The sequence below is a fragment of the Natrix helvetica genome (genome assembly GCF_964273705.1).
Source record: "Natrix helvetica genome assembly, chromosome: 1".
Taxonomy (NCBI): Eukaryota; Metazoa; Chordata; class Lepidosauria; order Squamata; family Natricidae; genus Natrix; species Natrix helvetica.
In genome coordinates, this window is record NC_138548.1 from 365,441,685 (window position 1) to 365,466,394 (window position 24,710).

Genomic DNA, 24,710 nt, shown 5'->3' on the forward strand with positions numbered 1-24,710 from the left:
CTATGTGAAACGTTTTATGGGAAATAAAAGCTCCTTATACTGAAATTCTGGACTCCGATAATTCTTCTCCCACACATGTACTTGTGGTTCTTCGATATGGGTCCTGTCATGGAAACTAAGGGAGCTGCCCTTGCTTAATGTCTTCCCATTCTCCCTGCACTTATAGTCCTTTCCCAAGTGAACATTTTTGTCTCAAACTGTTCCCGCATTTTATGCACTCTAATGTTTTTCCCATGCATACCTACAATAACTTATTTTCCAAAAATAAAGTTTTTATTCCACTTGAAAAAGCCAGCTTGGTGGAGTGGTTAAGACACCAGGCTGGAAACTGGGAGACCACGAGTTCTAGTCCTATATTAGACACTAAATGATCTTGGGCTGTCACTTTGTCTTAGCCCAGGGGTGTCCAAACTTGGCAACTTTAAGACTTGTGGACTTCAACTCCCAGAATTCCCCAGCCAGCTGGGGAATTCTGGGAGTTGAAGTCCACAAGTCTTAAAGTTGCCAAGTTTGGACACCCCTGTCTTAGCCCTATGATGGCAGCAATGGCAAAGCTATCTGCAAGGCACACACAGAAACAAAAGCATTGCAAGCTCTTCCCACGGTATGTGCTTATATGCTATTTTTCTTGTGTGTGGCCCTTTAAGACACATCAATTCACAATTCTTGAGTGAAGCACTGCCTTTACTGTATATTTTTGATATTAGTCAATCTTTTTACACGAATTCAGGACACTTCAATCCCAAAAGGCATCTCCCCCATGTCGTTCCTTTTACGGAAAGTAAGTTGATTGCTCCACATGAACTTCTTTCCTTATAGTTCCAATTTTAATATACGCTGCCATATATTATGCTGTGTTACGAGGCATAAGGATCCCATTTTTCACAAATAACTATTTCCATATTTGGAGCATATCTATCGTTTCTCCCGTGTGTGAACTCGTTTATGGGAAGTAAGATAACGGCTTTTGCTGAATCTCTTCCCACAGTCTGTGCACTCATAGGGTTTCTCTCCCGTATGGATCCTTTTATGAGAAGTAAGGGAGCTGTTCTTAGTGAAGCTTTTTCCACAGTCGGTGCATTTATAGGGTTTCTCACCTGTATGCATCCTTTTATGAGAAATCAGGTGACTTTTCCATCTGAAGCTTTTCACACACTCCGTACACTGATATAGTTTCTCTTCTATGTGGATACTAACATGATTTGTAAGGGAGCTGCCAGAAATAAAACTTTTCCCACATTCCTTGCATACAAAAGGTTTCAACCCTGAATGGATCCTCTTGTGAGAAGTAAGAGAACTATTCATACTGAAGCTTTTCCCACAGTCCGTGCACCGATAAGGTTTTTCTCCAGAATGCATTCTCTTGTGGGAAGTTAGGTGACTATTCAATCGGAAGCTTTTCCCACACTCGGTACAGGGATATAATTTCTCCCCTGAGTGGATACTAATGTGTTTAGTAAGGGAGCTGCTTGAAATAAAACTCTTCCCACATTCACTGCATATATAAGGTTTCAACCCTGAATGGATCCTTTTATGGCAAGTGAGAGAACTGCTGCTACTGAACCTCTTTCCACACTCCGTGCATGTATAGGGTTTCTCTCCTGTATGGATCCTTTTATGAGAAGCAAGGGAACTGTTCAAACTGAAGCTTTTCCCACATTCTATGCATTTATAGGGTTTTTCCCCTGTATGGATCCTTTTATGGGAGGTTAGATAACTGCTACTACTGAAGCTCTTTCCACACACTGGACATTTATAGGGTTTCTCTCCCGTGTGGATCCTTTTGTGGTAAGTAAGAGAACTATTCATACTGAAGCTTTTTCCACATTCCAGGCATTTATACGGTTTCTCTCCCATATGGATCCTTTTATGGTAAGTAAAGGAACTTTTCATACTGAAACTTTTTCCACAGTCTAGGCATTTATAGGGTTTTTCTCCCGTGTGGATCCTTTTATGGGAGGACAGATAACTTCTGGTGCTGAAGTTTTTTCCACATTCCAGGCATTTGTAAGGTTTCTCTCCCAGGTGGATTCTTTTATGAAAAGTAAAGGCACTGTTCATAGTGAAGCTTTTACCACAGTCATTGCATTTATAGGGTTTCTCTCCCATATGGACCCTTTTATGATAAGTCAAGGAACTGTTCATATTGAAACTCCTTCCACATTCTGCACATTTGAAGGGCTTTTCCCCCAAGTGGATCTTTTTGTGGTAGTTAAGATTACCTCTCCACCTAAAGTTCTTTCCGCAGTCCATACATTTATAGGGCTTCTCTTTTGCATGGATCATTTTATGTGGGATAATTTTGGTGTTACAGTTGAAGTTTTTCCCCATTTTGCTGCGGTTACCGAAATTGGGTTTTGGTTTGAATCTCTTCCCGTTTCCTCGACACTTTCCCATACTGCTTTCTTTGAAATCATGTTGAATCTGGAAGTGTTCCATTTCCCCACTTTCAGAAGTCGAGTTTTCTCTCCAATGGTAGGATCCTTTTTCCTCACATCTCCTTCTTCTTCCCCACTTATCTGCAGGTATCTCTTTTTGTATTTCAGTTTTGATTATTTGTGATGGCACCATACTTGGCTCTTGGTAATCTTCATTTTTCTGCGCAACAACTGCTCGAGGGAGGAGAAAAAGAAATCAGAAAACTCTACAACGTATAATTTGCTATCCCCATAACAATCTCTAGCCTGCACCTATTCCTGGACAAAATGTTTGTTTGTTTGTTTGTTTGTTTGTTTTTTATTTAATTTATTTAATTAATTTATAGGCCGCATCCTCTCCACAAAGGGACTCGGGGCGGCGTACAACTCAATATACAAATAAATGACAAGGAGGAGGTAATCAAAAACATTGTACAATTCATAAATAAATAATCATAAGTTAAAAACAACACAATAAAATTTAAAACAATTAAAATACCCAAGAAATCAGTTAATTTAAATTTAAAATTGTCCAGGGGGGATTAGAGAATGTAGATTATAATTCAGGCCAGGCCGGCTAGTTGGAACAGGTGGGTCTTGAGTTTTGTGCAGAAGGAGCGGAGATCGGTAGTTGTCCTAATGTCGGGGGGGGGGGGGGAGGTTATTCCAGAGGGCTGGGCCCATCACAGAGAAGGCCCTTCCCCTCGGCGCCGCCCTCTGGCATTGCTTAGTGGACGGCACCTGGAGGAGTCCCTCTCTGTGAGAGCGAATTGGTCGCAGGGATGTATGGGGCAGGATACGATCCCGCAAGTAACTAGGTCAATGTTAAAAAACCTGAACATCTGGAGGGAAAACAAAACAAGGAATGACGGCATGAATGCTATTTCTTAATTTAAAACATTGGCATGGCTGCTCAACTCATCTAATTATTGGGGTTTGACAATTTAAATGCAACAACTAACGCCGTGTCCTGCAGCCCTAGGTTTTGACATCATGAGGCGGCATATGCCCCTTTGTCAGATGTACCAAAGCCAAAGTCATTGCAGTACCATTCCAAGAAAAAAAAATGGTGCTAATTAGGATAAGTGAAATAAGCAAAAACATCTCTTTCTGATTATATTCCCAGTAGTTCTGCAGTATTGACACACAGGGCGCAAAGAAGATACCAAGACTGCATGTCAATTCTCCAGACGGACTCACTCTAACCAGTTCCTTTCTTCTAAATGATGCCGTGGTACTTAGAAGACCACAGAGGTGGACCGCCATTAATACAAAATGAAAAAAAAAGAGAGAAGTAAGAATCCATTTTAAGAAGATCTGCACATATATGCTAACCGGCAAATAAACAGTTCAGTGACTCCTCAATCCTATTTAATTTTCCTCTAGATGAACATTTACCTAAAAAGGTTACAATCCTAGAAGCCTCCAACATGACTTCTTGGTGCAAAGCTTTCTGCCTGGAATCCAGCAGCGACCATTCTTCACTGGTGAAATGAACAGCCACCTCCTCAAAGGACACAGGACCCTGAATGAGGAAGAATCTCTATGAGCAGAGTCAGGAAGAATTTGCAAGATCTCCTTTAATCTGCAAATCCTAAAAACATAGTTATAATTCTTAGTTGGACTTTTCCCCAGCTGGATTCAACATGTTATGTGATAAAATCGTCCCCTGATCTCTCAACACCATCCTCTCCATCCAAGTGATGAAGGACAGCAGGTTCTCCCTGAAGATTATTAAAGTTATTATATGTGTATTAACTGTATTCCTCTCTCTACTGAAATATTTCATGTGATTGGTTACTATAAACTGGATTTTACCAATTGACTACTCCATCCCTCAGTTGACTTTCTGAGCTAAGCAAGTTCACAGGATGAGGGACCACTATATCAGTTTCCTTTATCTTATCCTTTATCTCTTTTCTAATCCAAAATTTTAAAAAACCTGAAAATAGACCAATACAAAACCACTTGTATCAAGCAAGAGGTTGGACTAGAACACCTTCACGATCCCTTCCAACTATATTATTATGCATTCTATCATTTTGCAGTTCCTACAAGCCAAAATGAAGTGAGGATTGTCTTCAGTCTTTACCCTTTAGCCCAGAAAAACAAAGTTCCTAACTCTTCGAAAACAAGGAATAATTCTCAACGTATTTTCTCCTAGAATTACGATATTTCGCTTAATGATAGTTCCAAAATGAAAGCCATTTTGGAAAGTCACTTAAGACCATCAGAAACAGTCGCACCAATCCCCACGGTCATATAATTGCAATTCATGCACATAGAAACAAGTTCATTTTTATGTGTTCTGGCAAAAAAAGACATTGGTAAAGTTGGATTTGTATTTATGACATGTGACTAGCTTAATAAACATGATTTTTTAAAATAACTGGTTACTCAACTCAACTGGTTACTCAACAACCACAATGACTTACCATGGAATTCCTGTCCCAATTTGGTCATAAATTGAGGACTAGCTGTTTATGCTAGTTAAATTGGCAGCCTTATTACTGGGCTTCCAAAAATGATAAAAGCTGGCACTGTTTCAGATGTCCCTATTGCTTTGCCTACCAGTTTTGTTTTATTGCTTTTTGTTTTATAGTATAAACTGTATTTTTGGACTCCGGCAGTATAATTCAATAAAGTTATGAATGCTTTTCCAAAACAGTCTAGAGAGTTAAGCCTTTGGAAAAGTTGAAAAGGGTTGTTAAGAGTTTGGAAGAGTTGAAACTTTGGGGAAAGTGCAGAGAAGAGCAACGAAGATGATTAGGGGCCTGGAGAGAAACATATATGAACAGGTTGCAGGAATTGGCTATCTAGTGAAAAAAAAAGGGGGAGACATGAGAGCATCATGCCAATATTGGAAGGGCTGCCACAAAGAAGAGGGACCTATTTTCCAAAGCACATGAAGGCAAGACAAGAAGCAACGGATGGAACCTAATCAAGAAGAGAGGCAACCTGGAATTAAGGAGCAACTTACTAACAGTGAGAATAATTAGTCAGTGGAAGAGTTTCCTTTCAGAAGTTGTGGGTGCTCCATCATTAGGATTTTTTTAAAAAGGTCTAGACAACCATTTGTCTAAAATGGTATAATGTCTCCTGCTTGAGCAAGGGGTTCAAATAGAAGACCTCAAAGGTCCCTTTCAATTCCAATATTCTGCGTTCCAAGTCAAGTGTTTATACTGCAATACTATTTTGTTTTTTGTTCGACATTGCTCAGGACGGGCAATATCATACACTGAGACCCCAAATGAAACTGGAGGTCTCAACTGTATTAGCTTTTGATCTTTTCCTTCCTACCTGAATTGACGGTCCAGCTGATCTTTCAGCCCCACTAGTCCAAGGAGATGATTGGATGAATAACGATGACTCCATTTTGTTCCCTGGGAAAAAGACAGGAAAACAGGAAAGGAATCAACTCCACCATTTCTAGCTGGAAGCATCGACTTAATATTTCTTCCTGTTCTGTGAAGGAAACCTCTATTCACCGCCCGCTTCTTTCGGCGGCCTTTTGTGGGCTTCGTTTTGGGATCCAAGAAAAAGGAAGAAAAGAAGACCACCACCCCACTATGCACGAGGACCAGAGGTGGGATTGAGCAGGTTCTGACCACTTCTGGAGAACCGGTAGCGAAAATTTTTAGTAGTTCAGAGAACATTTAAATACAACCTCTGGCTGGCCACGCCCCATCTATTCTCTGCCTCCCGAGTCCCAGGTGATAGGAGGAAATGGGGATTTTGCAGAAACCTTTCCCTGGAGTGGGGAGGGAATGGGGATTTTACACTATCCTTCCCCTGCCATGCCCACCAAGCCATGCTCACAGAAGAGGTAGTGAAAAAAAATTTAAATCCCACCACTGACTAGGGCACAAAGCCCAAGTGGACCTCTCTCCTAGCCTTTTGAGTAGGGACACAGAAATATGCTCTTGCCAACCAAAGTATTCACTCAATCGTGGTAGTTGATCCCCCCTACCCCTGAAACCAATCCGTTTAGAAGGGCAAATGACACAATTCCGGCACCCTAGGAGCACACCTGCAAGGAAAAATGGCTTATAGATGTTCCAGCATGGATATGTGTCACATTTTACTTGAAATTACGCATCAGGAAGGCCAGAGACAGGTTAATCCCCTCCCCATCTCGGAAGATGAAAGAATAAAGAATAACTAGCATTTCTCTGCAACATCTCCAACCTTGTAGAATGACCTCCTCTTACCTATTGAGGTGTCTTGACATTGATCTCCCTCTTTGTAGAGTCCTCTACAACGTGTCTCCTGAGAGTGATTTATGGGATTCACCCTTTCCCCAGGACAATTAGTCCCTACCTCCACGAAGGACCTCAGAACCTGAAATTTTGACCCCAAAAAAATAGGAGTTACAAGAACTTATGAACTACATTTTCATTTTCAACATTGCCAGCTCTGTGTGACCTAAATCAATGAACGGGGATTATTAAGATGTATTAATCATCCAAAGTATTAAGGACACATTTAAGAATTCCCGCACTTTAAGCTTCCTCCATATTTCCCAAGAGGAATGTTTCTCACCTGGTGCATTCCCTCCTCCTCTGCCTGCCTTAACAGGAAGCCTTCGGCCAGGGCCACCGCCTGGCAAGTGGTCTCCACTCGGCATTCCCGCACCCAGCGCTGCATCTCCCTCGGCAGGACGGCCAGAAACTGCTCCAAGATCACTCGGTCCAACATCTGAGCCTTGGTGTGCTTCTCTGGCTGCAACCATCCCCAGCAAAGGTGGTGAAGGCGGCTGCAAAGCTCTCGTGGTCCTTCGGCCTCCTGAAAGGGGCTGTTCCTGAAGCGCCAGTGTTGGATCTCAGAACTGAGGGCTTCCTTCTCTGGGATCTTCTGCCCAGGTCCTGCCCAAATCTCCCTACAGTTCCCAGGTTGAGCGGCAACGGGGCCTTTCCCCACTCGCTTCCAGGCCGGCTGGTTTGCATCCATTTCTGGTCTTTTCCCTGACATGGATTCAGAAGGGCCCTGTGGATCTCCTGGGTCTCCCAAGGTCTTTTCAGTCCTGGGATCTGGCGGAGTGGCAGAGAGGCTGGGAGACGGCGGTATTCAAGCCATTCAGCTCTCAAGAGGGCTCCCGTTTTTTTTTACACTGGAGGCGGAAAAGAAACGGAACCTCAGGAATGACAGGCTGTTTTCATTCAGAAGCTATGATTGTACGGATCAAATTCGGGGCCAAGTAACGGTTTGGAAGAAGTGGGGCGTGTGTGGCAAAATCCACAAACCTTTCAGGCTCAGGGAAAGGTCTGTCCCTCCTTCCACTCTCTTGACGCACACACCCCACCCTCCTTTTGGGGAGGGTCTTTTCTGGAAGGTGCCCGCTCAGCTCCCGTGGCAACAGAAGAACTCCCGGCGGGGTCTTTTCGATCCCTCCCCCCTTCAAAGCTTGGAAGGGGTCCCTTTGCAGAGGGTGGAGGAGGAGGAGGAGGAGTGCCAGGCTGGGAAGCCCCCTTGCCAGGTCCTTTGTTAGAAATGCCGGGGGGCGAACCTGGTGGATGCAAATGGGAAGAGCTGGTTCCTTTAGCCTCCCTCCAGCGATTCCTTTTCCCCGGAGGAGACTCGGGGTTGCAGGACCCCTTCCTCCCCGTTTCTCCCCAGATTCCCCAGGGCTCAGCTCCCAGCCGCTCCTTCCCAGCTGGGCAGACGTGGCGGAGCATGCGCAGTGGCGCTCGGGTATTTGACGTTGAGGCGGGCGCCCCCTAGGCATCCCCTCTGCAATTGCCTTCCCCCGCAGCTCCGCAGCACTGGCAGCGGACGCAAAGCAGATCCCGGCAATGATTGCATTCCCCCCCCCGCCCCTCCTGCCCCAGACCGACTGGTCACCAGAACGATTCCTTTCTTCTAGCCCAGGGGTGTCCAAACTTGGGAACTTTTAAGACTTGTGGACTTCAACTCCCAGAATTCCCCAGCCAGCTATGCTGGCTGGGGAATTCTGGGAGTTGAAGTCCACAAGTCTTAAAAGTTCCCAAGTTTGGACACCCCTGTTCTAGCCGAAACTGCGGGAATTCGAATTCGCTGGTTAATTGCTCTCACTATCAGGAAGTTTCTCCTTCGTTCCAGGTTGCTTGATGAGTTTCCATCCATTGTTTCTCGGCCTGCCTTGAGGGGCTTGGGAAAAGAAGTTGGCCCCCTCCTCTTTGTGGCAGCCCGCCAAAGACTGCTCTCGTGTACCCCCACCCCCCGCGCAGTCCCTCTTTCCTGCACCCCAGCCAAGCCCAAATCCTCCAACCGTCCTTCATGGTTTAGCCTCCAGGCCTTTGAACAAGATCTGCACAACCTCACAGGACGGTTGTTGTGGAGTTGGCGCCTTGAGTCGCAAAAGGCGGAATAAAGAAGGAAAGGAATGCATTGTCCTGCTTGAGTTTGCAATGCAAAAAAACCTCCCTTCTCCTTTCCCCGAGGCTTTTTCCCGGGACGGTTACTGGGGGGGGGGGGTGTCTTGCATGCAAAGCACTCTCCTCATCCCCCCCCCCCAAGACTTGGATGACTAACCCTGATTGATCCCTCTGCATGTCCTCCTCCCTCCCCCTTTGGCTTCCTTCCCACGAGGTGGCTCTGCACACTTCTGACTCCCTGGTTCTTTGCCGCCTGCGGGGAGGAAGGGGTTACAGCCAGCGAGCGAGCGCGGAGTCCTAGAGGGGCCAGTCGTCCTCAGAGAGAGCGAGGGAACCCCTCCCGCCGCGGCTTCCGAAGGCTCTGGGCGCCTGGCGTTTTGGGGGCGTGGATAGGAGGGGGGGGGGAGCGCGCTGAGTCACGTGAGTCGGGGAGCCAATAGGAGGTGAGACGTTATGTCCGTTGGAGCGGGAAAGACGTTTCTGAGTCGCCTCAGCCGCGGAAGACAGGCAGTTGGGAAGATTGGAAGGAAATTGGAAGGAAGGATGGAAAGGAAAAAAGAAAGTAGGAAGGAACAATGAAAGATGGAGAGGAAGGGAAAAAAAGAAGAAAGGAAGGAAAATTGGAAAGAGGAAGGATGGAAAGAAAAAAAGGAAGGAAAGATGAGAGGAAGGAAGGGAAAAGAAGAAGAAAAGATGGAAAGGAAAAAAGGAAAGATGAAAGAAGGGAAGGAAGGAGAGGAAGGAATGAAGATTGGAAAGAAAGTGGAAGGAAGGATGGAAAGGAAAAAAGAAAGTAGGAAGGAACAATGAAAGATGGAGAGGAAGGGAAAAGAAGAAGAAAGGAAGGGAAATTGGAAAGGAAAAACGAAGGAAGGAAAGATGAGGGGAAGGGAAAAGAAGAAGAAAAGATGGAAAGGAAAAAAGAAAGGAAAGATGAAAGAAGGGAAGGAAGGAGAGGAAGGCAGATTGGAAAGAAAGTGGAAGGAAGGATGGAAAGGAAAAAAGAAAGTAGGAAGGAAAGATGAAAGACGGAGAGGAAGGGGAAAAAAAGAAAGGAAGGGAAATTGGAAAGGAAAAACGAAGGAAGGAAAGATGAGGGGAAGGGAAAAGAAGAAGAAAAGATGGAAAGGAAAAAAGAAAGGAAATATGAAAGAAGGGAAGGAAGGAGAGGAAGACAGATTGGAAAGAAAGCGGAAGGAAGGATGGAAAGGAAAAAAGAAAGTAGGAAGGAACGATGAAAGACAGAGAGGAAGGGAAAAAAGAAGAAAGGAAGGAAAATTGGAAAGAAAGAGGATGTATGGAAAGGAAAAGAAGAAGGGAGGAAAGCTGAGAGGAAGGAAGGGAAAAAAAGAAGGAAAGATGGAAAGGAAAAAAGAAAGGAAAGATGAAAGAAGGGAAGGAAAATTGGAAAGAAAGAGGAAGGAGGGATGGAAAGATGAAGGACGGAAGGAAGCACACAAATAAACTCACATACTCCTCCTGAGAGAGGACAGGCAGCACCGCCCTCATGGGCTTTGGGTGAGAGAAGTATGGACAGAGGTGATCCTCTGGTGACCTGGGTCCTGTCAAGTTGTCCCTCTTGCAGGGGATTTCTGGGCCCTTGTACTTCACCTCAGACTCATGGATAGCCTTTGGCAGCTTTGCCTTTTGGGCATAGGATCACCTGGTGGTCTCCCAACTCTCCCAACAAAAAGAAGTCTGAATTCCTATTCTTCTAGAATAAGCTTCCCTTTCTTAGTTCCCTCAATAGTGGAGCATAGCTGGAAAAAGACACAGGGAGAGATTATTCTTGGAGGACAAGTGAAGATGCAGCACAACAAAACAACAGCTAAAAAGCCACACACAACCAGGCACCACAAATACTATTTATCTGAAAGCATACATTCTGGTGAAGAGACATTCCCTGAGGATGGGTTCCAGCAGGAGTCCCAAAGCTCAAAAGACAATCTCTGGTCCCTGTAACTGAGCCAGATTGGATCCTGCAATATTTAGATATATTTGCCTTCATTTGTGAGAGATTGTCGTGGACAGAATCTCTAAGTGGGTCCCCAAGATCTGAGCTTGGCTTGAGAACACAGAAGGAAAGTCAAATGTCAAACTGTCCCATCTCTGTCCTGTATCCCAGCATTGAGATACAGTGCCAATGTATCCCAATACTGGGATGCATTTCCAGAGGTCTGGAAAAGAGCCTCGATTTTAGGCCTTAAATGAATGAAAGTTGGGGGACTGGGGGGGTCACTGGAGGCAAGGATGTCCCCAAATTGTCCTACCCCATACTTCCAGCTTTGCAATCAAGGTTTTGCAATTATACTCACTTTAGGCCCTCACAGATTTTTTTACTTGCTGTATTCTGAGAGAAAAGAGGATAGAACAAATGTAAATCCAAAACAAAGAGATCACACGTTGGGCTTTTTTGCACTGCCATGTTTTTAGGCCTAAATCTATTTTTTATCTATTAAGTTAGAGGACAAAAAGGAGGGGTTTTTGCATGCTGTTCTAAGCAAAACATTTAAGATGTACCATTCTTCAGGATGGCCTAGATCAGGGGTGTCAAACTCGATTTAATTGAGGGCTGCATCAGGGTTGTGTTTGTCCTGGGTGGGGTGGGGGTGGCCAACTTGATGTCACTTGTGTCAGGGGTGCCTGCGGTGGCCTGAGTGCTCTGGCAGTGAAAATGGGCTCCCGATCTCTGTTTTTGGCTGGGACAACCTCCTGCAACCCTCTGCCAGCGAAAACGAAGCTCGGGAGGGCTGTGTAAACTTCCACATCATGCTTTGCGGTAAGATACCTAAAGGTATAACAAGGAAGGCCTCTCATGTGACATTGCATGGTGGTAAGCAGGCTAACCCAGTCAGTTTTGGTATGTTTTGGCCATTAGAACATGAGCATGACCAAAACCTTGTTCTGCTCCATGCACCTTCAGGCAAGCCAGTATCTATAAAAGAGTGACTGTTTTAGAAAGCTACCGAACTGCTTTTTCAGGAGCTTTTTCATTCGGTGTATGTATAGTTTCTCTCATGTGGATCCTTTTATGAGAACGCAAGGTAACATGACAATTTTACCTTACCATACAATCATATGCTTTCTTCCTGTGTGGACTCTTATGGTATAGGAAGTTAAAACCCACCTAGAAAAATGAAATATCCTATTCAAGAATGGACGCTAAAAGTAGCAAATCTAGCAGAGATTACAGCATATTTGAAGGACCATTCGGATGAGAAATATAAATTGGAATGGAGAAGATGGATTGACTATATTCAAAATAAATATCGGACTAGGAAATTTCAATTAGTTTATGAGTGAAGGCACATGGAATGTTACAATTTACCTAAAGTTAGTTTAACAAAAGGGGAATTAAAGCACAAGAGGAGGTAGGATGTTAAAATAAGTTAGCTTATGTTAGCGTATGATTGTTAAATGTTTATACCCTGTATTTTGCTCTGGGAGGTTGGGGGGAGGGAGGGTCGGAGGGTGGGAAGGGGTAATATTTGTAAAATTTGTTAAAACTTTTAATTTTAAAAAATGAAATATCCTGGGAAATAGTGAAAAGGCAGTATATTATATTTCCCTGGATAAGAAATGGGGAAACATAATTTTAGGCAGGAAACAGACTCACTCTAAATAGTCCCATCCTTTGATAATGGCCCATTAACAAAGCCTGGGCCGGTCTATTCTACATGTCAAAGATCCCTCCCCATCAGATCCAGGGTGATGGGATTAAGGGATGATAGTATTAGCCCCTTACCCTTCTCACCACAGGGCACCTGGGAAGAAGCAAAGCTCAACCAAACCTGGACTCAAAACAACCTAGAGAGTTGCCCCTGCATGACCCCATGGGAGTCGGACAACCAATCACAGGAACAGGAAACAGAGAGATGGGGCCAAACAGAGTATAAAATACCCAGCAAGCCCCTTCTCTCTCTTTTCCTTCTTCACCCAACATCTTGAAGCGTGTGATCCCCCTTTTCTGTTCAGGAGCTCAAGCCATGTGATCCTGTCCACTATTAAACCATCTTTTCCAAGCAGCCTCCATGTTTCCAGTGTCTTTTTCCCCACTTGGAACTCAACCCAGAAGGACATTTCTTCCAACAATGGCAAACTAGGCAAACTGTGCCATCTGAAGCTCATCCCACATTCCATGCATTTATGTTTTTTCCATGTGCAGAGTTTTATGGAGATTAAGTCTAGAAGTGTAGAAGTTGTTCCCAGATTCCATGTATTTATATTTTCTCCAGAGTGTGTAAAGAGGTCTTCCAAAAGTAAAAAAGTTTTTTTTTAACTTTATATTTTAACCCACTTTAACCTATATTTGACCTTTTTAAAAGCACAATTATTGGAGTGGCTACCAGTTTTTTCTAGCTACATTTTAACAATTCTACAAGCCAGGATTTTTAAGAATGGGGAAAAGGAGAAAGAGACAATAGAGTTTGTCCAAGTCATTGAAGCAGCAGAAAATGGAAGATGGTCTGGTAACTCATCCTTGCCAGATAAGATCTAATTTATGTGACACTTTGGAATGGGATTTACAAACCAAACTTGAAAGCCAACAGCTTATAGTACTTTCTTTCCCCCTCATTTCTTCTTTCTTCTCCCCTCCTCAGAATTCAGCGGCCTGCCACTTTCCTTGCACAGGATGGGAATGTAACATTTAAAAAGGGAGACTGTAACAGATTTCCTTTCCAGACAATGTTTGCTTACGGTTCAAACTGTAAATTCAATCTATGAACTTTTATCAACTGTCATAAATAATGTTGACTGCTTGAAAAAGTTTTTTGCAAAGTTTATTAAGAATCACCGAATATCGCAGAAGGACTTGGGAGGACACACCTGTTACCCCTATTGATAGGCAAGGGATGGCTAATTCAGAAACTGAAACTAGAGCAGGCCCTTCTCTCTCAAGAGTCCACAATTCCCTCTGCTTTTTAGAATGAAGCCCTTCCTGAGCATCTTTTCAATATTCCCAATATGTGTCTTCTGCTCAGAGAAAGTGTGTCCACTCTTGGATCAGTCTGTCCAAGAGGGAACTATTATCCAAGCTGCAATAAACTTCACACTGATAAGCTTGAAGTGATTGCAGCTGAATGAGTTTGAAAAAGCAGAGGAATGATCTGAAAACTACAGCTACAGCATCTGCTGAGGAGATGCCAAAAAAAAACCCAACGTTGATTGACTTCTCTCCTGCCCTGCTGGAACCTGAGCAAGTTAACATTATTAAGAGACTGGATGATCTAAGACAGTGATGGCGAACCTTTTTGGCACTCATCTGTGCCACAACCTGGAAGAGGATCATGCACACGTCAGAAAATGAACTCTGGTTTCCGGCACATGCACGGCACGCATGCTCACACTGGAAAATGGAAGACCAGCTCTTCCAATTTCCAGCAGTGCTGCATGCACGAAGGCCAGCTGATCATGTGCTCATGTGTGCCAGAAACCCAGGAGAGATACAGGCGACGCAGCACATAGCAGGCAAAATGGCTTCGGGCATGCGTATCATAGGTTCACCATCATGGATCTAAGAGGCACTGACAACAATTCAGTCTACAGCAATGTCTCTGTTTAATTTGGCTCCACCAAATACTCAGACTTGTGATAATATATTTACCCAACAATCTACCATTACCTCAATAGTAATAATAATTGTTAGAGGCCGACAGAGGGTCAACTGCACTGACTAACTCAATCTCCGATAAACAGCAGAAAGACAAATTGTTCCATCGTACAGTGCCCTCTAAGCATGTAGACTCTAAGGATAAAATCCTTCTTCCACCTTCACTTGAGTCAGAAGTGCCCTTAATATCCCACCAACATGAATCCCCAACTGCATCCCCCCCTCAAATGGCCATAAACTTACATGGGAGCTAGATGGGGATTCTGCTGAGATAATTGCTAAAGGTGAAGACTCTCCCATCCAGCTATCAGCCAGAGACAGAGGCATGCTTGGGTCCCCCACACAAATGCTAGGGCCACCTTTGCTGCAGCATGGGCCTAGGTATGCTCTAGTTCTCCCAAGACCACTATCCCTGAGACACCCTATGCTCCACTTAACAATTGCAGTGTGGAGAAGATTGGTTTCATTAAGCAAAGTGACCGTGTGAGTACCTTAATGTCCATTACAACTTGCAACTATAATGGCAGGCTTCATTACCATCATAAATTGTGGATTACCTATACTTCTCATAGAAAGGATTCATAAGGGGGAAAAATACATGAATAGTGTGTGGAAAGGACTTCGGGCGAATCACCAGCTTCCCTAAAAGGATCCACATGGGGGAGATAACTTTAGGGACGGAGATATCCTTAATTCCTGTAAATGATCCACTGTAATATCAAATATATTCAGCAAAGGGAGAGTCAAGAATTGCCAACTGATATATATATATTAAAAGGTTTCATACAAGGGAAATGCAATGTAAGCATGTAGTGTGGGAAGATCTTCAAGTGCTTTTCCTTTATGCTTTTGAAGTAGTTTTTTGACTCCTGGTGCTACTAGTCCCTGCTTGGGCAAGATTTTCCCATGGCCGCCATTGTAGGACTAAATGAAAGTGATAGACCCAAAGTCACCCAACTGGATCCATGCCTAAGGCAAGTCTCCTGGTGTCTTAACCATTCCATCAAACTGGCTCTTTCAAGTGTAATAGAAATTTTATTTTCTATAAATGCTATTGGAGATATATATGTGGGAGAAACATTAGAACACATGGGAAAAGTTTGAGAGGGAATCACCCACTTGGAAAAGGTATCTATAAATGTAAGAAGGATGGGAAGAGGGTAAGCGAGATTCCTTAGTTTCCATGGTAAGATCTATGTGGGAGAAATCTAGAAATATGTGTCTGGGGGAAGAATTAAAGAGCAGCAGTCTTGAGAACTTCAGTATAAGGAACTCTCTGATTTCCTAGAACAAGGTTTGCTTAGGAAAGATAGAATAAATGCATGGAATACAAAGAGTCAGTCTGCTGACCTGTCTTATTTCCCATAAAAGGAGCCGCATTTAAGGGTCTAGTAAACACAAGGATCATGTGAAAAGAGGGTGTACAATCTTCTTTTCAGAGGATCATCGTTGGAGAAAATGAACAATGTATGGGTTATGGAAACAGCTCCCACAATAGATTTCTTAATGCCAGAAGTATTACATAACCCTGTAGTCCCAAACCTTTTGGGCACCAGGGACCGTTTTCATGGAAAATAATTTTTGCATGGATGAGGGCACATTTTCACATGCTCCCACACATGCGCAGATGAAACTTCACTTGCGCAGCATGGTTCCTAACGGGCTGAAGCCCCATACCAGTCCAAGGCCCAGAGGTTGGGGACCCCTGACCTAATCAGTTTGGTCTGGCTCATGAGAATCTTTGATTCAACTGTCCCAGTCATTATGCAAAATCTCTGCCTGGTCAAGCAAGTTTATTTAGGCTGAAGTAATATCTGAAGCGACCCTGGGATCAGTTCTAGGCTTTGTAGAGAGCTGGCAGAGGAAAAAATGTTTAGTTTTATGTGTTACAAATGTTGGGACTTAAACGTTACTGAAGTATTTAAATTATTCTTTTTTCATTTAATCTGATGTGCATAACGTTTAGTAGAAAAAAGTTATAAAACGTTTAGCTCAGATCTCTGGGTGGAAAATCGCGTTAATCCCGCGGAAAGAAATGTAGCCAGTGAATTAATGATTGCTGATGCCTCTTTACTTTCAAAAGTTTTTTTTTTAATCCAACACTGTCTCATACGAGCAATTTGGAAAAAAAAAAGTTTGATCAAGTTATTTCTTTTTATGTCTTCATTTCCTACTGTTCTGATCGAATTAAGAGGATGGTGCTACCACAGCGATGGCAGGAAAGGAGGGAGCCTGGTATCCCTTTGTGTAAAATCTCACAAGGCAGCAAGGGTCAGGAAGGACAGCCCAAAACTCAGGGGCCTCCCTCCCACTAATGATAGGAACGGCCCCATGTTTTAGTGTTGTGTGTATTTTGTGTTTTATTGCACTGTATTTGGGAGTCTGTAAGAAAAAAAACTGCCTAAAATTTCAGCCTTCTGCAAAGGAGGCTTTGCCGAGTCACTTCAAGTGTGATGCTTTTATTTATTTCTTTTTGGAAAAGGAAGAATTATTATTATTTTATATAAACCATCTATAACTTGTGGGAGGGATTTGGTGAGGGGAATAGAAGAAACTCCCCTGCAGGTGGGTGGATGGGAGTTTCTGAAAGGAGAAAAAGATGCAATCAGAATCGTTAATGAGCTGAAGGACTCAGGGGGTCCCCCTCCCAATCGATACCCCATAATAGTTTGTGCGACCTTCACTTTCAGCCCCTCAAAGAACAGAGGTTCCCCCAAAAATATTTCCCAGGGGGACCCTCTTCGCCATCTGCTAAGCTTGATGTAGATGTTCCCCTCCCCATAACCTCTCCTCCAGCCCCTCACAGACTCACCTTTCTTGCTCTTCAGGTAGAAGAGCCCCACCGCAAAGAAGGCCACTCCTATCACAGCTCCCATGATCCCCGTCCAGAGTTTGCTCTTGGCAGAGCTGGAGGAAGGGGGCTCTGGGGAAGGAGAAGGAGCCTCACCTGCGCAGGAAGATCAGTCCCACCTTACCCCAGGAGGGTTCATTCTGTTTCCCTCTACAGGGAGGGTCTCTCCCCCTTCTCAGGGCAGGATGGGGGGTCCCCAGAGCAGGAGGGGAGGGAGGAGCTTACCCCACTGGATGATGAAAGGGGCCTCCAGGCTGTCGTGGCCCACCTTGCAGGCATAGAAGTCCCCTCTGCTGGGACTGGGTACCGATAAGTACAGATTAGGCGAGACCTGCCTCATAAGCACTCACTCTGCGAGGGACCTCGGAGTCCTCGTGGACAAGCCAGCAGTAGCAGCCCAAAAAGAGAACACAATCCCGGGTGACAAAACTTTACCCAAAACATACAAACAAATGCATCTAAGGAATGGCCGCCCCCTGCAAGAGGGGCTCAGAGTATTCAACACTGGAAGTCTTTAAGAAGATGTTGGATAGCTATTTGTCTGAAACGGTATAGGGTTTCCTGCCTAGGCAGGGGGTTGGACTAGAAGACCTCCAAGGTCCCTTCCAACTCTACTATTGTATTATTGTATTATTATTGTATTCTATGCATTTAAGGCAGATAGAAGCAAAGTTTATCCAATCAGAGACAAAGAGTCCTTGCCAACTTAAAGCGTCCTTTTGTTCAAGCTCCTGTCTCTGTCTACCTTACCTGTGGAGGATTCCTATAGCCTTGGGTAGGGGGTGGCAGCCCCCTCCCCACTTTGCCAAGTTGTTTTTCGACAGAATGCTTTAAGGATTCATGAGCCAGGAAAGCTCCCTACTTTGGTTCCTTTTTCTATGGGGCCTGATATTCCCGTGTAACAATTTCTTCCATGTTTTCAAGAATGTGCCTAGCTTTGAAGCCAGGAATGGAAGGGAGACATTTGCGGTAATGCCATCCAGTGTTAAGGTTGCAATTCGCCAGGCTAGAAAACAACTCATTTCTGACAGTCTACAATCATATGAGCAGACACCAATATCGAGTCATATACTCCTTCAAAATATTAGTAAGTAAGGCCACACCTGGAATCCTGCAACCAATTTTGGTCACCGTACTACAAAAAAGACTTTGGAAAAAGTTCAGAGAAGAGCAACGAAGATGATCAAAGGCCTGGAGACTCTAAACCACATGAGGAACGGCTGCGGGTTTTGGGTCTGGCTAATCTAAAGAAAAGGAGAGTTAGGGGTGACATAATATCAATATTCCAGGATTTGAGGAGATATTTCACTTGTCTGGAATGGTGTAGGGTCCCCTGCCTGAGCAGGGGCTGGACTAGAAGACCTCCAAGGTCCCTTCCGTTCTAATTCAATGATCATGATTTATCATTTATTGCCTGTATACACCCTGGGAGCTTATGCACTGGAGATGAAGTATGCGCTCCAATCACACTTGGCCGATTAAAAAAAAAATCCCGTTCTGTTCTCTTGAGCCCGGGTTGCTCTGGATGGCCTTTAAGGGACCCCTCACGATCTCGCAGTCAGAAGCCCGGGCGTTGCCCGCAAGTGCCACCAGGGAGCGCTCGCCCCCGTCTGTCTGTCTGGCTCTCGCCGCCACCGCGCATGCTCCGCCACGGATTGCCTAGCTTGGGTGGACCGGTTGTAAAGCTGCGCTTTGGGGATCCCGCGACCAAAGAGCCTCTCGAGGAGGAGCATCCTCCGAGGAGCCGGTGGAGAGACGGAGGGTTTGCTGGACCGAGGACCTGGAGGCTTGCAGGCTGGGGGTGGGTGGGTGGGTGGAGCAGCCTGCCCTGCTCCTGGCTTTGCATGCAAGGGATCCGACATTGGGGTGGGGTGGGAGGGAGAGGAAGAGTGGTGGTGGTGGTGGGGAAGCCCACGAGAACCTCACATTGGGGATAAACCAGGTTTGCCCCGCAGCGTTCCTAGCCCAAAACGAATCCAGGGATTCCTTCCTGGCACTCCCGCACCTTGGAGAGCTCCGATTCTGTGCCTGGGAATTAATCCCTAGGGCTCTCTGGAAGACCCTCAATGTTTGTCTTGCTGTCATGGAGCTCAGCTGCACTTCCGCGGAAGAAAGACCCTCCCCCCAAATGAGGGTTGGTCTCCAAGGGGTGGGAGGGGTCGAGACTGGAGAGAGAGATCTGATTTTTGGCCCTCCCCGGTACCAGAATATCACCTTGCCCTCCTTTTGACGAACCCATCGCAGTTTCTGAAGGGGTTATTCCTTTAAAAGAAAGTTTTATTTTTCTTTCTCATATATACATTCGCAAATATATTTTATAACAACCCTACTCCTTCCATCCTCCCAACCTCCCTTCTCTACCTTCTTCTTTCCGCCTCTCCTTTCTCTTTTCTTCTTCCCCTCCCTCTCCCCCATTCCTCCTCTCTTCTTACAATACAATACAATACAATACAATACAATACAATACAATACAATACAATAGCAGAGTTGGAAGGGACCTTGGAGGCCTTCTAGTCCAACCCGGTATAGGCAGGGAACCCTATACCGTTTCAGACAAATGGCTATCCAACATCTTCTTAAAGACTTCCAGTGTTGGGGCATTCACAACTTCTGGAGGCAACTTCTGTTCCACTGATTAATTGTTCTAACTGTCAGGAAGTTTCTCCTCAGTTCTAAGTTGCTTCTCTCCTTGATTAGTTTCCACCCATTGCTTCTTGTTTTGCCCTCAGGTGCCTTGGAGAATAGTTTGACTCCCTCTTCTTTGTGGCAACCTCTTCCCCTTCCTACCTTCTCCCCTACTCTTCCTACCCCTCCCTTCCTCTTTTTCTCTTTCTCCTTTTCCCTCCTCTCTTCTTCTTCCTGCCCTCTCTCCTATTCTTACTACCCCTCCCTTACCTCCTCTCCTTTCCCCTTTCTTCTTCCCCTCTCCGTTCTCCCTCCTTCCGTTGTTGTATTTACTTATTTTCTTCTTCACTCTGACGGATTTTCGGGGTGGGATTCGAGCAAACCCAGTTCCATATTTACATAAAAATAAGATTCCCTCTTCCACATTTTATTTTCATTATAATAATTCCACATACGTCATCTTTTAACTGTATATTAATACTTTTCTGTTTTTTCCCCTCCCCTCCCCTTAGTTTAATAATGTGTCATCTGGATTTCTTGATCTGTAATCCTTCATTCATATTCCTTTTCTAACCAATCGTAAAATCGTCCCCTTGTCCTGAAGTACACCGATTCCTCTTTGTCTTTTATTCTCAGAGTTAACCTATTCATTTCCGCACAGTCCAATATTTTCTTTATTATCTCTCCTTCTGATGGGATTTTGTCTGTTTTCCAGTTCTGTGCAAATACAATTCTAGCCGCTGTTGTTATATGTATGATCAAATAAGTATAAGTATAATCTTTATTGTCATTGTACTTGAATACAGCGAAATTGGTTATCTTCTTTACTATATTTCTCTGGTAAGATACCCAGTAAAAATACAACAGTCGGCAATTCCTGAAGTTTCCATTAGAGAAGAATTGTTTGTAGCTCAGGGTTCAATTTTCCTTTCTTTTCCTCCTCAGATGTAAAAGCTGGAGGCCTCCTGAGAACTGAATGGCTTGAAAATCTTCTCCGGGCCTCCCGGTGCAGCGCCTTCAGACCACAGGACCGAAAAGACATCTGTAGGCTCAGGATATCCGCACGGTCCTTCTGGATCCCTGTCAGAGAAGAGGCCAAAATGGATGCAAACCACCCAGCCTGGAAAGGAGTGGGGAAAGGCCCCATTGCCGCTCAACCTGGGAACTGTGGGGAGGTCTGGGCAGGACCTGGGCAGAAGATCCCAGAGAAGGAAGCCTTCAGTTCTGAGATCCAACATTGGCGCTTCAGGAACAGCCCCTTTCAGGAGGCCGAAGGACCACGAGAGCTTTGCAGCCACCTTCACCGCCTTTGCTGGGGATGGTTACAGCCAGAGAAGCACACCAAGGCTCAGATGTTGGACCGAGTGATCTTGGAGCAGTTTCTGGCTGTCCTGCCGAGGGAGATGCAGCGCTGGGTGCGGGAATGCCGAGCTGAGACCACTTGCCAGGCGGTGGCCCTAGCTGAAGGCTTCCTGCTGAGCCAAGCGGAGGAGAAGGAGGAGCAGGAAGAGTATCAGGTGGGAGATGCTCCTCTTGGGAAATAGAGATGCATTTTAATCGGCTTGAATTCGAAATTGTCTCTTTAAGGGAGTTTGGGGTATTAATAATACGAGATATTTAGAGAAGATAATTAAGGAAATTGTTGTTGTCTTCTTCCAGAGGAAACATTTGGAGCAATTCTTCCACTATCCTCTTTTATCCTTAATGATGGACACTGAGGACATGCAATACTATGGCCACAAAATGAAAATCCAGATCCTCTTTTATCTCCTGCCCTCTTAATTCTTCTTCGTAAATATTTCAGGTTCTAAGGTCCTTCCTGGAGGTGGGGACTACTTATCCTGAAGAAAAGGTGGATCCCATGAACCCTGCTCGGAAGTTGTGTTTCGGAGGGATCTCTAAGGAGAAATATCGATGTCAAGATGTCTCAATAGGTAAGGCAATGTCCTACATGTTTGGTGGTTTTCCAGAGAGCTTCTAGCTCAGTGATGGTGAACCTTTTTTGGCTCGCGTGCCAAAAGCGGGGGTGGGAGCACAGGGGGGTCGTGGGTGGGCATGCCACACCCATAATGCAATGCGCGACCCTCAGAGCACATGCGCGCGTGACCAATGCGACCCCCAATTTTTTGCATGCTTTTTTCACCCTCCCCAGGCTCCAGAGGCTTTATAGGAGCCTGGGGAGGGCGAAAACAGCCTCCCCCCAGCCCCCCCCCTCTCCTGGACGCCTTCAGGAGCTTCCCTGAAGCCTCCAGAGTGCAAAAAACCGTCCCTACTGACAAACCGGAAGTTCGGGAATGGACTTCCGGTTTGCTTGTAGGGCCGGTTGGAGCCCTCCGGAGCCTTCAGAGGCCTTCTGGGGGCTTCCCCGAAAGCTCTGAAGGGCAAAAAACGACCCTACAAGCAAACCGGAAGTCACTTTCAGTTTGTCCGTAGGGTCATTTTTTGCCCTCCAGAACCTTGAGGGAAGCCTCCGGAAGGCCCCTGAAGGCTCCGGAGGGCTATAACCAGCCCTACGAGCAAAGTCTGTTCCCGAATTTCCAGTTTGCCCATAGGGCCGTTTTTTTGCGCTCTGGAAGCTCTGGATCCTGGGGAGGGCAAAAAATGGAATATCATTGGGCTCTAGCTACCAGCCCTGAATGACATCTTCTCATCTCGCTGTTTGAGGAAGTTGCATAACATCCTCAGAGACTCTTCCCATCCTGCTCACAATCTTTTTAGACTGTTGCTTTATGGCAGAAGATACAGATCAATTCAAACTAGGACCAGACGTCTTCTGAATAGCTTTTGTCCCAGAGCTATAATTGCACTCAACAATGAACTAAAGAGCTATTGGACAGCACTACTTGGTCTATTATGCAGATGTTTGGGTGGTTGAAGGGTGGAGGGTTTTTTTTTGTGTGTATGTGTGTGTTTTGGGGATTGTTATGGGTGTTGCGACTGACGTGAATTTCGTTATATGTGTAAATGTACAATGACAAATAAAGTATATATAAATACTAAGTCATGCCTTCAAGCTCAAAACTGGGAGTTAATCCCTTTCCTGTTTTTATCCCATCTGTTCCCTTCCCAGGGAACAAAATGGAGTCACCGTTGTTCATTGGTTCTTCTCTTTGTACTGGTGGAACTAAAAGAGCAGCTGAACTTCCAGCTCAGGTAGGAAGGAAAAGATCTGGGGCTAATATTGGGGAGCAGTTGGAGACTGCTTTGGGGTCATTTGAAGTCTACGCATATGATACTGCTGTTCCTGAGCAACGTGGGATGGGGAAGTTAGGATTTAACTTAGAGATCAGCCACAATTGGTCTGTCTCACTCTCCCGAACCGAGTGCCCAAACCGAGTGCCCAAACCCACAAATGCATGTATGCGCACTCAAACCCCCCTTAATGCAATGCACATAGGGCCCTGTGCATGCATCCCACCCCCCCTGCATGCACCTCCACATGTGCCCTGCCCCCGCGCATGCATGCATGACTCCTGCACAGGTGCCCCTTGCAGGCGCCCTGCTTCCATGCGTGCATGCACAACCTCTCATATGCACCCTGCGCATACGCATGCAAGCCCCCCACAGCTTTCACATCAGAGGGGAACTGGGGCAACGGCTCGAGTGCCGTCAGACGGCACTGCCTGCCACCTCTGCTACAGGTGCCACAGGTTTGCCATCACGGCTCTAGACTGTTTTGGAAACGTGTTAAATTCTTTAGTGGTAATATGCGGTTGGACTTTAAAAAATAATTCCTTCCTTGATCATTTTGGGAAGGCCAATAAGGAGGTCGCCAACCTAACTTGCAATAAGACAGCCGAATAAAAGATCTATGCTGTTATTCCTCCTTTTCAAATTTTAATAGTTTTTTTTTTCCCCTGGGTTTTAAGGAGATCACCCAAATTGGATAAAGACTAAAGACACCCCGGACTCTAACGTGGCTTTTAAAACCTTTATCAGTGCTATTTGGGATGCATCACAGAAGTCATTTCATATTGGTCTCTTCCCAGCTTTTTGTCTAGGAAAGAGTTAACGGGGTTAGGGAGCCCTTTATGGGTTGTTATGTTGTGGATTTTTAATGTAAGTTACAACGTACACCTTTTAGTGTAAGTTACCTACAGATAGATGAAAAGGGTGTGTCGTATAACGCTCCATCACCTTTCCCTGAGAGAGCAGGGATTGGTGTTATTACATAACATCTTGAGCCCAGCCAGGGAAGTGTCCAAATAAGCATAAATACTGTGTATTTAGGATTTGCAGATTGAATGAGATATTGCAAATTCTATCGAGTCTGCTCACAGGGATTCTTCCTTGTTTAGGGTCCTGTGTCCTTTGGGGAGGTGGCCATCCATTTCAACAGTGAAGAGTGGTTGCTGCTGGATCCCAGCCAGAAAGCCCTGCATGAAGAAGTCATGTTGGAAACATCTAGGATGGTGGCCTCTTTAGGTAAGGGTTCCTCTGCAGGAAAATTTAACTCAGGGCAAGGTGTCATTAGCTTATTTACACCTTGGGAGATCTGTATAAATGTTTTTTTTTCTTATATCACTTGACTTTATCACCATATTTTCTCCTACAATTATTTTAAGATTTAAGGTAATTTTTATTGCCATGTTTTACCGCGAGCACACTGGCCCACTTAAAAAATGAAATTCTGTTGCCTGCTCTCAAGAGCAAGTGTTTCCCCCCCAAATAAGACAGGGTCTTATTTTCTTTTGACCCCTGAAATAAGCACTTGGCCTTATTTTCGGGGAGGTCTTCTTGTTTTTGAGGTGCAGGAGGCGGTGAGCGTGGTCACCTCATGGCTGCTGCTGTGTTGCAATATTTTCAGGGAGGTCTTATTTTCGGGGAGGGCTTATTTTAGCGCATGTGCTCAA

General features: G+C 45.0%; 2 protein-coding genes across 6 annotated transcripts in view; one reads left to right on the forward strand and one right to left on the reverse strand.

Moving 5' to 3' along the window:
• Positions 1-647: 647 nt before the first annotated feature.
• On the reverse strand, positions 648-8,045 carry LOC309384169 (uncharacterized protein). The gene is made up of 5 exons (XM_081937380.1): positions 6,960-8,045; positions 6,629-6,758; positions 5,718-5,800; positions 3,816-3,942; positions 648-2,609 (listed from the first exon to the last, which is right to left on the reverse strand). The coding sequence occupies exons 1-5, from the start codon at positions 7,386-7,388 to the stop codon at positions 916-918; spliced, it is 2,463 nt and encodes an 820-aa protein (XP_081793506.1). The 5' UTR covers positions 7,389-8,045; the 3' UTR covers positions 648-915.
• An 11,818-nt stretch (positions 8,046-19,863) lies between these two features.
• The window catches only part of LOC309384776 (zinc finger protein 263-like), a 48,812-nt gene continuing 43,965 nt past the window's right edge, over positions 19,864-24,710 (forward strand). For all 5 annotated transcript variants that reach the window (XM_081938541.1, XM_081938534.1, XM_081938542.1 and 2 more), the window contains exons 1-4: positions 19,864-21,374; positions 21,662-21,791; positions 22,928-23,010; positions 24,156-24,282. In XM_081938541.1, coding sequence (XP_081794667.1) covers positions 20,958-21,374; positions 21,662-21,791; positions 22,928-23,010; positions 24,156-24,282 — 757 coding nt within the window. In that variant the 5' untranslated portion in view covers positions 19,864-20,957. The remainder of the gene's footprint in view (positions 21,375-21,661; positions 21,792-22,927; positions 23,011-24,155; positions 24,283-24,710) is intronic.